General features: G+C 40.1%; 1 protein-coding gene across 1 annotated transcript; it reads right to left on the reverse strand.

The window, feature by feature from the left end:
- Positions 1–4,916: 4,916 nt before the first annotated feature.
- On the reverse strand, positions 4,917–11,299 carry LOC119330166 (alcohol dehydrogenase 3-like). The gene is made up of 9 exons (XM_037603312.1): positions 11,260–11,299; positions 11,030–11,166; positions 10,883–10,929; positions 7,760–8,082; positions 7,581–7,663; positions 7,398–7,473; positions 7,242–7,303; positions 7,061–7,156; positions 4,917–5,195 (listed from the first exon to the last, which is right to left on the reverse strand). The coding sequence occupies exons 1-9, from the start codon at positions 11,291–11,293 to the stop codon at positions 4,917–4,919; spliced, it is 1,137 nt and encodes a 378-aa protein (XP_037459209.1). The 5' UTR covers positions 11,294–11,299.
- Between the last annotated feature and the right edge of the window lie 782 nt (positions 11,300–12,081).

Raw genomic sequence — 12,081 nt, forward strand, 5'->3', positions numbered from 1 at the left:
ATTTCTCCGGGAACCATGCAAGAAAGTCCACACGATTCCGCAGTGACGTCCATATCTTCAGAATCTGTTGCACGTCCACGTCCCAAAAGTACTCTTGCAAACGCTCAAAATTCCACCATGATCTTGCAGGAAGTCTGCAACTCGGTTAAATCGACAGTTTTCTTAGGGGTAATCGGCCTTTGGTCATATCCTCTTGGAATCCAAGGATCCTTCCACGTGTGCACCTGAGACCCATCGCCTATCCTCCAAATATTTCTTTTTTTCACCAATTGTAGTCCATACTCAATACCTTTCCAGACCGCTGACGAATTTCCTGAAAAAACCGTGCCCAATAGATTTCCATTAGGATAATATTTTGCCCGGAGCAGGCGAGCACATAAACGGTCTGGATTGTCGATCAACCTCCATGCCTGTTTAGGTAACATGGCCTGGTTAAACGCACGCATATCTCTGAACCCCATGCCTCCATGGACTTTGGAAGACGCATTTTATCCCAACTGAGTTAGGCCATCTTCCTCCTCCCTTTATCAATTGCCCACCAATATTGTCTCATCATACATGTCAGATCATCACATACCGGAGCAGGTAATTTGAAAACACTCATAACATAAGTGGAAATAGCCTGGGCAACCGATTTTATTAAAATTTCCTTGTTACCTGTAGACATGTACTGCTCACTCCAATCTACCAGCCTCTTCCTAAGGCTATCTTGGAGAGTTTCAAATCTCCCTTTATGCATCCTTCCTTCCAGCACAGGAAGACCCAAATACTTTGGTTCAAAAACTTCTTTTGTTATATCCAGAATTCTTTTAACCTCAGTAGCCACTTGCTCAGAACAATTATCAAAGAAAAGGATGAAACACTTTGAAATAATCCAAACTTGCCCCGTACATATGCATTGCTCCCCCCCTCCCCTCAGCACCACCACCTCCCAAAAAATAGCGTGTTTAACAAAATAAGAACATGAAAGACCAACACATTTTTGTTCGTGAAAACAATATAAAAGTAAAGCTGAATTATAAATGAATAAATTGTTTATCCATGTAGACTTCCAAGTCAGTCAAGCACTTCTTCGGACCGTACCATAGCAAGCTCTTTTATCATGCTCTCAAACAAAAGCAAGCTTCAGTGAACAATAAAGCTCCCTATTATGCACAGAAGAAAATATTTAGTTTAGGGGTAAAGGTCACATGAGTATAACTATGACTGGTATACAATTGCTTTGGCAGGTCAACCAAAAATATCTAGCTCTGCATTACTACTCTGAACGAGCATAAAATATTAGTATATCAATCGCTGAATACAGGATCGATAACAATAGACAAGAAAAATCAACCAAGTAAAGTCAACTTTCTTCTGGTAAATTTTGTGTAAGAACTACATGATTCATATCTGGTAATTAGCAGATAACTCTCTCTTTTTCCGAGAAGAGAACTGACATTTTAAAGTATACTTCCCGCAAAAAAAAACATTTTAAAGTATACATTTTGATACAACAGAATGCAAAATTCTTATTTAGTAGAAATAGGACATACCTTTACCATGCATGGATATAGCAAGAAAGTATCGTGTTCTCATTTGAATATTATTCGCTCCGGCGCACTTATGAAAGAACTGGTTACCGTGCATCATGAATGAAGCGTCCAAAACTGATTACCGTCTTTCTCTTCCGTCTGCCATTGAAGCCTGCAAATCGAGCCAGTACCAACAAGCAAGTAAGCAAGTAGGCTACAACCACAACAATCAAGCAAGTGGTTAGATTAGATCGCATGTTACAGCACAGGAAGTGAAACACGGGCTTCACAGATGCTTCATAGTAAAGGCAAAAAATAAAAGGAAAACGGGAAATAGTTTCCTGACATGATCTTACCTTAGCATGATCAGTCATCGTGGTTGTCAGGGAGAAGGCCATGCACGGCCAGCCACTCATGGAAAGCGTCAATGGCGCCCTCCTCCTAAACAAGTTTTTGACAACTCCATATAAATATATACGTCAACCAACTTATCTTCAATCACACTCAGAACTGCTCCCAAAAAGATTGTGATTGCCTCCCTAAACGTCTTCTCCTATTAAAGAGCAATCGTTTCTGTGGGGGATACACCACCAACCCAGAACACGTTTATCGCTGTGAGCCACAAGGCGGTCCTAGTCTACTGGTCACACTCTATGAGATAGGGTAATCTCTAGTAAGCTCATGAGAAGGTACGGAGTATGACTAATAAGCGCCACCCGTGGGGTTTAGCCTTCGGCAGCCACGTATCAGCTGACAATAGGCGAAACTTCTGCACGCCAAACTGACAATTCAAGGCATAGTCCATTGTTAAGTTGTGAAGAAGTCGAATCCTGTTGCTCTAGGTGGAAGTTCAACTTAACAGTCTCCACTGAAAATTCTGGTATATCAAACATTGTTTGGAATAGTTGACAAACTTATATGCCTCGAGATCTGGTGGGGGATTGTTGGATTATGGATGGGCTTAGGCCGATATCAGACACTAATCCCTGATTAATCTTGAGGCCCATGTATGAGATGGCAGGTGGTGAGAAGTTTAGTCCCACCTTGCTAGTTGAGGAGAGCTGAGACCCCTTTATAAGGGCTGCTCTACCACTTGCCATTGGGAGCTTGGGAAGAGGAGTGGTACACGCGCGCTCCTTCTTCTCCGTCGCCGCCCGACTCTCCTCGACGCGACGCGGGTTGCGGAAATGAGCCGAGCCGAGCGGGTGTGCGACCCGAGTGCGTCGACTCGGTCGTGGGCCTCCGCCTAAGAAGGCTCTGGCCAGTGGAGTGACCTAGTTCGGTTCACTCACCCCCTCTCGCGTAACCTAGCCATCATCTACTGTTCCTCACTCTGTGCTGTATCCGGCGACCCCATCCTGACGACCGCGTGCACAACTGGTTGGGAGAGTAGGTGCCTCTGGAACCCTGTCGTTCGAGATCCTGCCCGGGAGAACGGCATAAGGTTTTTGGGAAGCGTCTCGACGCGACTGCTCCCGATCCGTCCCTAGCTCCGCTGCCTCTGCTTCCACTACTACCTCTGCATCGACACCATGACCGCCGCCGCCGCCGCTAAGAAGAAGGCCACAAACGCCGCCGAGGCTGCTGCTGCGGCAGCCGCGTTGGCCTGGCCAACCGGAGGGTATGATCTGTTCATCCCTCGTTTACTCGTACTTGTACTAGTCGTATATGTCCTGCTCATAGATGGTTCGCTTCTATGTTCTATATGTGCTAGTATGCTTAGGTATAGCTATGAGATGCACACGTTTTATGCCATGCTTACTGTCTACTCGTGGATTAGTCTAATCGGAAAAGTGCTAATATTTCCAACAAAGAGAACGTAAGGTTCCTGTTTCTCCTTTCTTTCCACCACCTCTTCGTTCAACCTTCCCCATATGATAATCAATCATCTTACTTTACTTATCTTTTGAACCAATTTCATTTTAATTTACTTACCAAAATTCTAATCAAAACATAAGGTAAATCACGGACATGATTGATAAAGCTTTATTTACACAATCACATTAATATGGGTGGGTATATCACAAGCTAACGCGCTAGAATATTTATATCCCGTTGCAACACATGGACATTGTCCTATTCTTTTAAATCTCTATCTCTATCTATACTACTTAAAAAGAACGTAAAGTTCCTGTTTCTCCTTTCTTCTCACCACCTATTCATTCAACCTTCCCCATATGATAATCAACCACCTTGATTTACTTATCTTCTGAACCAATTCCAATTTAATTTATTTACCAAACTTCACATCAAAACCTAAGGTAAATCAAAGGCAGGATTTGATAAACCTTTATTTACACAATCACATTAATATGGGTGTGTAAATCACAAGCTAACGTGCTAGAATATTTATATCCCGTTGCAGCACATGAACATTGTCCTATTTTTAAAATCTCTATCTCTACTACTTAAAAAGAATGTAAAATTCCAGTTTCACATTTCTTCCCACCACCTTTTTGTCCAATCTTTCACATATAATAATCAATCACCTTGATTTACTTACCTTCTAAACCAATTTCACTTTAATTTACTAACCAAACGTCTCATGAAAACATAAGGTAAATCACGGGCGGGATTTGATAAACATTTGTTTACACAATCACATTAATATGAACATGCAAATCACAAGCTAATATACTAGACTATTTATATCACATTGCAACACACATGCATTGTCCTATTTTAGAAAAAAATAAGAAAAGAAGAGTGTTCCTTTTCCTGCCAGGCGGAGTGTTTCGTCCAACATTCCATATTTTTCCTGATGATCATTCCTTGAAAACCTTCTTAATTGTCTCATCTTTTATTTACTTACCAAATAAACTATATTCTACTTCCTCCGTTCTTAAATATAACACCTTTTAGAGATTTCACTACAAAGCAAAATGAGTATTTAGAAATGGAGGGAGTATTTTTTTTTGAAACTAATGGAGGGAGTATTTCACAAGTCAATGAGTGATTATTTAAATTAAAAATGAACAACATTCCTTTTCCTGCCAGGCAGAGTGTCTCATCTTTTATGGACTTACCAAATAAACTATATTCTATTTGGCAAGTCAATAAGTGATTGCAAAAAAATCATGAAAGAATTTGGTAATATTTATTTACACAATCATATAATACGGAATTATGGCCGTATTAGAATATTTATACACCGTAGCAACCCACGGGCAAATACCTAGTATTTAGAAACGGATGGAGTACATGCTAACTTTAAGCTGTAGACGGCACACTCAGACAAAACACAAAACAAAGACCCATTCGTCTCTCTGAGACCATAGAGATGAACACATATCGGGACAAGTACATTATTATCCAAGGGGGGATTTCAAACTTCTATTTTGTCGTTTGCTTCTCAAGCACCAAATCAGCGAGACACATTGATGAATGATGAGAGGCGGCGATCTACTGGTCCATCCTCATGATGCAGCGCAGGCCCTCCCCCTTGAGCATGAGGTCGAACGCCGTGTTGATTTCCGAGAAGGGCACACTATGTGTGATGAACTTCTCCAGGTCCAGCTCCTTCCTCATGTACATCTCCACGACTTTGGGGAGGTCGGTGCGTGGCTTGTAGTTGCCGAACAAGGTGCCTTTCAAGGTCTTCTCGTTGAGGAAGTTCACTGGGTGGGTCTTGAACACCGCCTCCTTGTGCGGCACGCCCACCAGCACAGCCACGCCCCACCCCTGCATCCACCAGATTGCAACATTCAGTCTAAACTCTTCTAAAGCAGAACCTGTGATTTGGAGTACATAATTTATTGAGGTAAATACATCACTGGTGCTTGAACTTGCCAGGAATGTGCACTTTAATGCCTGAACTTGCAAAATACATTGAACTGGTTCCCTAACTTGGCATAGACGTGCATATACGGTTCAAATTCGTTTCTATATGTCCGCGACGCTGACAATCGCGCCATCATGGCATGGGACTCACTGTCAGGGACAGGGTGTGTGGCCTGGTTTTTTTAGGAGAACCCTCTAGAATACTTTTTCCTTGCAAAGATAAATTATAAAAAATATATTAATAATTAAAAATGCGTACGGGGTTCAAGACAACAACCTGACACGCACAGGTGAGTGTGGCTAGCCAGTATGCCGGCTCAAATTTAGCATCATAAAAGGATTCATACAGTATACATATATAAAGCTGAACAACATAAATTTAAAAATTTATTCGAGCAATATAGCCCTGTTTATTTGAACCTACAACCAGGGGCTATAGAGCCGACGCACATACCACTCCAACTGACAACATCTAATGGTAAAAATGATAAATTTAGGTTTATAACATAACAAGCCCCTCTCACTAAATTAGACCATGGCGTGGCTCAGTTTTTTTATTTCAAAATTTTGTAAAAATTACGTAAAGTATAATCATTTGTTACAAACAATAGACATATATTTAAAACAAATTACATTAAAAATTTCATATAATTACATAAAATACCAATGCAATAATTTAACAAAAATACACATAATAAAATTATGAATTAAGATTATATCTTATAATTTGAAAAAAATGTTTGCCTTTTAATAAAATATTATATTGGTTTTACAAATGTTCATATATGTAAATAAATTCTCATATAATTTTAAAGTTTCCACATTCTGAAAAAAATATTCACGTAGTATATAAATGTGTTAAATGCTTTAAGTAAAAACTGTGTGTTTTCTAAAAAAAAATACAAGCCTAGTGCGCCCTTAGATTGCGGATCCTCATATGAATAATACTTGAATCATATAAACATGTTTATCATTCATAAATATTTTCAATTGAATGAGCATGTCTTAAAATAACATGTGATTTTTTAATGACATGAAGATTTTTGCATTCTTTTGAAATTATGTTTGTTAGACAGTCATATAGATTACTTGTACTTTTGATACATGAGAACTCATTGGTTGGAATGACATCTGTACCTGGTCTATAAGCTTTGGTCGGATGTTCGAGTCATATAGTTGGTACTATTTTTGCTGGTTCATTAAATTTCTTTTATTTATACTTCGCAAAAATCCCTTTATTTATGTTGTTCCGCCTAGTTTATAAAGGTTATGAATCATCATGAAGCAGCAAATGTGAAGTGGTCTATTGGCTAGCCCAGCATGCACTTGACTAGTAGGTCGCCCTTTCTAACCACCACGGCGCTAGTTTTTATTATTTTATAATTATAGTATGAAAAATAATTGTAGCGCAAGGTTATGAATCATCATGAAGCAAAAAATTTGTCAGTTTTTCTATAAGGGCCTTATTGTATGAAAAATAATTTTGCAGGGGTTTTTGCAAAAGAAAAAAAAACAGGCCACACACCCTTGTCTCCATTGTCCAGTCATTGACAACGGGTGCCATGCCATGTTGGCACGCCTCATCAGCGTCGCGGACGTATACAAACGTCATTTGAACCGTATATGCACGTCCATGCCAAGTTATGGAATCAGTTCAATGTATTTTACAAGTTCAGGCACTAAACTGCACATCCATAGCAAGTTCAAGCATCACTGGTGTATTTACCTCTAATTTATTTATAGTAGGTATAGTGCGAGCTACGTACATCATGGACACATTCGAAGGCGGCGATCATGGCGTCGATGTCGCCAGTGCACTCAACCGCGCGGTCGACTCCGCCATTGGTCATCTCGACAAGCACCTGGAGAGCATCATTGCACAGTGAGTCTTATCATATCTGAAGATTGAACCAAGGGAAAAATATTTACCGAGGGACATGAACAGACCTCTTGCACGGGCTTAGTGTGGTCCTTTGGGTTCACAAAGTCTGTGCATCCAAATTCCTTAGCTAAAAAATAATGTAGTACATCATGTTGTTAGGTTCAGTGTTCTATCAATCCAAAAACATTAGCCAAGACATCCTTGTTTTCAGACTATTGTACCGTGTTCGTATTTTGCAGGGTTCAAATCCACACCAATGATCCTTGATGCACCAGCCATCCTGGCCCCTTCCATGGCCTGCTCATGTGAAAAGCATACAGTCATTATTAATGGCTATAGCGCATAATTCTCTTCAGCCTGTAAAAATATGTCGTGGAAGATTAACATCTTGGAACGTTACTCACAGCAAGTCCTACAGCTCCAAGACCGAAAATCGCCACCGTGGAACCCTTTTTTGGTTTTGCGACATTGAGCGTGGCGCCAAGTCCTGAAGAGAAAATGAACTCAGCAACTAATCGAGGCATCCTAAACCATTGTGCTTGATTTGGAAAAATGGCATGACAAGCTATTATATCAGTCTTACCAGTAGAGATGCCACAACTGAGAACACAAACTTTGTCGAGGGGCGCCTCGGGGTTGATCTTCGCGAGGCAACCGACATGGATGACGATGTACTCGCTGAAGGTGGAGGTCCCGGCAAAGTGGAAAATCGGCTTCCCGTTGATGGTGAAGCGAGACTGCCCATCGCCGATCATCACGCCACGATCCACGGGCCTGAGGAGATCACAAAGGTTGCTCTCCTCTGACTTGCAGTGGGCACAGTCCTTACACTCGCCGGTGAACACCGGGAGGACATGGTCACCCGGCACAAGCTCAATCACGCCTTCTCCGACGCTCTCAACGATGCTGCGACAAAGAAGCTACTTGGTGAAAAGAGATGCCAGAAAAGATAAACTATGAAGATCAGTGTTGAGGATGACTATAATTACTTAATTAGAAGGCAGAGAGAATAAACTACGTATGATTTATGATTTAAGATTCTTCCTCCAACCTACGAAACTGAAACAGAACAAGACAGAGACACAGAGGATGCATATATACCCTCCAGCTGGTTAAAAATAGATGTCTTCTTAGCAAGTGGCTATACATAATATCTACTGAGCCCATCGGTATTGGATACAAATCTTACGGAATAAATACTTACACTCTAAGACTTTGGCCCAAGTCACCGCTAGGCCAAAGGACTCACCATTCTAGGAGGGATTAATAAGGACGAAAGCAACTTTTTTCTAACGAGTGAATTTCCTAGCTGGTAATGGTAATACTACTTGATTTTGGGAGGATACATGGCTAGGCACTAGTAGAAAACGGGCCTTTAGTCCCGGTTCCGGAACCGGGACTAAAGCCCAAATCCTTTAGTCCCGGTTTGCTTATGAACCGGGACTAAAGGAGCTCCACGTGGCCGATTTATGAAGCTCCACCTTACGGTTGGTAACACCAACCGGGATTAAAGGATTTTTTTTTTCAAAATTTGTTTTTCTGAATTTTTTTGATTTTCAAATTTCTGAATTATTTTCAAATTTAATCTCCAATCACCCTCATCACCACTGAAGTATGTACCACTCATTCCAAATCATCTAACTTCCCGGCTGGTCATCCATCCTCACATTACCCCAGTCTAAGCACGCTTAACTTTCGAGTTTTATTCTCCCTAGTTTCCAAGTCTGCACTTGCTGTTTTCCTGACAATAGTAAGCTGTCAATCCTATTAGTCCTTAGGAGTTGAACTTGAGCATGAAGCACCGTTTGAGTTTGAAACTATTATTCTAAAAAACAATAATTCATTAGTAACACTAATATTTCTTGAATAAGTAGTTCGACCATAGTTTGACCATAGCTTGATAAAAAATTCAAAAAAACTTAAATTTAAGGATAACTTTTTTTCCTTTCAGAATTTGAGAATTCTAAAAATTTGCAAAACGGGCTATGGCGGTCGAAATCGGAAAAGGATTTTCGTGCTGAACATTTTGACATCGTATGCAAAAGTTATAGCCGTTTTACTTTTTCATAACACTTTTTTGCAAAACATGTCGAAGTTTATGCTTTTTAATTTTCCTAACTAGTAGATATAGTAACATAACTACATCTCGAATGATTTTTTTTGAAGTTTTTATCATTTCTTTTATTTTTTTCAAAACTGAAATGGCGATACGCGTGTGGGGGGGGGGGTAGAGTTTGATGGTGTCCAACAGAAGCATACTACAACATGGTGTCCATCCAAACCTACCGTCGACTATATCTGCTAGCACCGTCCCAACCAGAGTCACAACTAAGGTTAACCAAGCCAGAGTCACGTTCTATTAAAGTGGCAAAAATAATTACTTTTTAATATATAAAAACAACTATATAAGCAAAGTAGTGCTGTTTTAATTAAAAATCCTAATTTAAATTATTCTAAAAATAACCAAATAAATCTTACTGTGACAACAATCTGACATGTGAATAGGAGCAAAAAGAATTAAATTAAAACTATTTTTAAACTCAAATTATTCATAATCTAGGGTTTGAAGCAAATTTGAACAAATACATATTTAAATCATTCAAATTTGAAAACTAATGGCACAAACAGAAACTAGACAAAATTTTGAATCTAATGCAAAAATAATCACTCAAAAACATCAAATATCCTAAAATATATAAGCAATTTAAAACATAAACTCGATATTGTGCAACGTAAGAGGGATTATGTTGCCGCAGTATTAAATTCGATACATCTTAATATCCAATTTAGGAGATCCCTAGTATGGGAACGTTGGAATGCTTGGTTGCACCTGATTCGTAGGTTGATGCAGGTTCACCTATCTGATCAGGCGAATACAATTCGCTGGAAGTTAACTATGAATGGAATCTTCTCAGTGAAATCCATGTATTCTGACCTAATTGATATGACTCCGGGCCATTGTCGAGGTCATTGCATATTTGGAGGATTAAAGTTCCGCTTCGTATTAAAATATTTACGTGGTTTGTCCATAAAGAGATTATTCTAACCAAAGATAACTTGGCAAAAAGGAATTGGGTTGGTAACTCTAGGTGTTGTTTTTGTGATAAAAAAGAAACGATTAAACACCTCTTTCTCGAATGTCCTCACAATTATTATGGTGATCAATTTATATAGCCTTTAATGTTCAACCTCCGAGAAGCATAAACACGTTATTTGGGACGTGGCTTAATGGAGTGGACGTACACTTAGCTAAACATATTCGGATAGGATTATGTGCATTATTTTGGGCTATATGAAACACTAGAAATTATATGATTTTTAATGGGACACAATTCACTAATTATTTGCAGATTATCTACAGAGCTACAGCTTGAATCCGTATATGGTCTTTACTAACTCATGTGGATTTCAGGAAGCCTTTGGTTATTGGGTGCAACCATTGTGAGCAGCCAATTTGGGTGGCGAGCTAATAATAGGCTAGATGTGTAGGCATCGTAGCTTATTTTTATATCACCGGATGTGACACTTTTCAGTCTTATATCGCCAGGTGTGGCGCTTTCCAGATTTATTTACTTTCGACTACTGCTCAGTTTATGAGCATCTTTGGACCTTATGACTTTGTTACATTTTTGTTTAATAATATGATTGTATGCATCGATTGATGCAGAGGCCGGAGTGTTCCTTCTTTTCAAGAAAAAAAAAATACCCTCCAGCTTCATGGCCCAAGATCCTAGGGAAAACTGGAGTTTGGCCCTGCACAAATCCAAGCAGAACATCACAAAATTTAATTAGCCACTGCCCACTGATACATCACAATATACCCAATAGGAAAACACAAACCCAAGTGGGATACCTTGGCTTCCCAGAAGTAGACGTCAGTGTGGCAGAGGGCGGTGTAGAGGATCTTGACGCGCACCTCCATGGCCTGCGGCGGCGCCACCTCCACCTCCTCGATCGACAGCGGCTTCCCGGCCTCCCATGCCACCGCCGCTGCAAGCAATCAACCATGCAACTGAGATCTCCATCCTCGAAACATCAACCAAAATCCGATGAAACTAACTGCATGCTATCGCAGAAACAAACCTTTGCACTTGATCACCTTCCCGGCGGTAGCCATCCTTGACGCTAGAAGAAGAGAAAGATGGATCTTTGTCGCTGTTTCTGCTTTGCAGTTCGTTGCTAGATTTTGGTGAGGAACGAAGGTGAGGCTGAGACCTGTATATATACTGCTGGTGCTGGAGTCATCGGCGAGTAATTAAGGCCAGCTTGCAGTGCAAGCGGGGATAGAAGATGGATTGTTTTTTCTTGGAGAAGGCGGCCGAAATGAAGGCTCTGCGCGCGTGTCCGCTGGTTTCAAAATTGGGCCAATGTGGTATCTGGAAAACGTTGTGAAGTGATCAAGGGGCTACAGGTCGACGGTAGGCGAGGGGGAGTAAAAAACCAGCGCTGTGGCCGGAGAGGGCTGACTTTGCATTGGTGATCAAAGCCAGGGCGACCGAGAAAATCAACTGCCAAAACAGCAGCGTCCTCGTTTTGCAACGGTCCACGGCCTGGCGCATCGTCAACGGGACCAGGCGTCCCTCGTTTTGCTGAACATTTGTTCAATTGCCTTTTTTTTAAAAAAATTGCAACTTTTTCAAAATAACTTTTTTTTTTCAAATTCGTGAACCTTCTTTTCGAAATTCTTGAACTTGATTCAAATTTGTGAACACTTTTCAGATTAGTGTAACTTTTTAAATTCATTCACAAACTTTTTTCAAATTTGCAAAAAAAATCAAGTTCACTAACATTTTAAAATCCGTAGACATTTTCGTACTCATTAACCTTTCTCAAATTATGAACCTTTTCAATTTCATAAACTATTTTCAAATTCATGAACTTTTTCTAGATTCATGATTTTTTTCA

The sequence above is a fragment of the Triticum dicoccoides genome, chromosome 1A, assembly GCF_002162155.2.
Source record: "Triticum dicoccoides isolate Atlit2015 ecotype Zavitan chromosome 1A, WEW_v2.0, whole genome shotgun sequence".
NCBI classification, from domain to species: Eukaryota; Viridiplantae; Streptophyta; class Magnoliopsida; order Poales; family Poaceae; genus Triticum; species Triticum dicoccoides.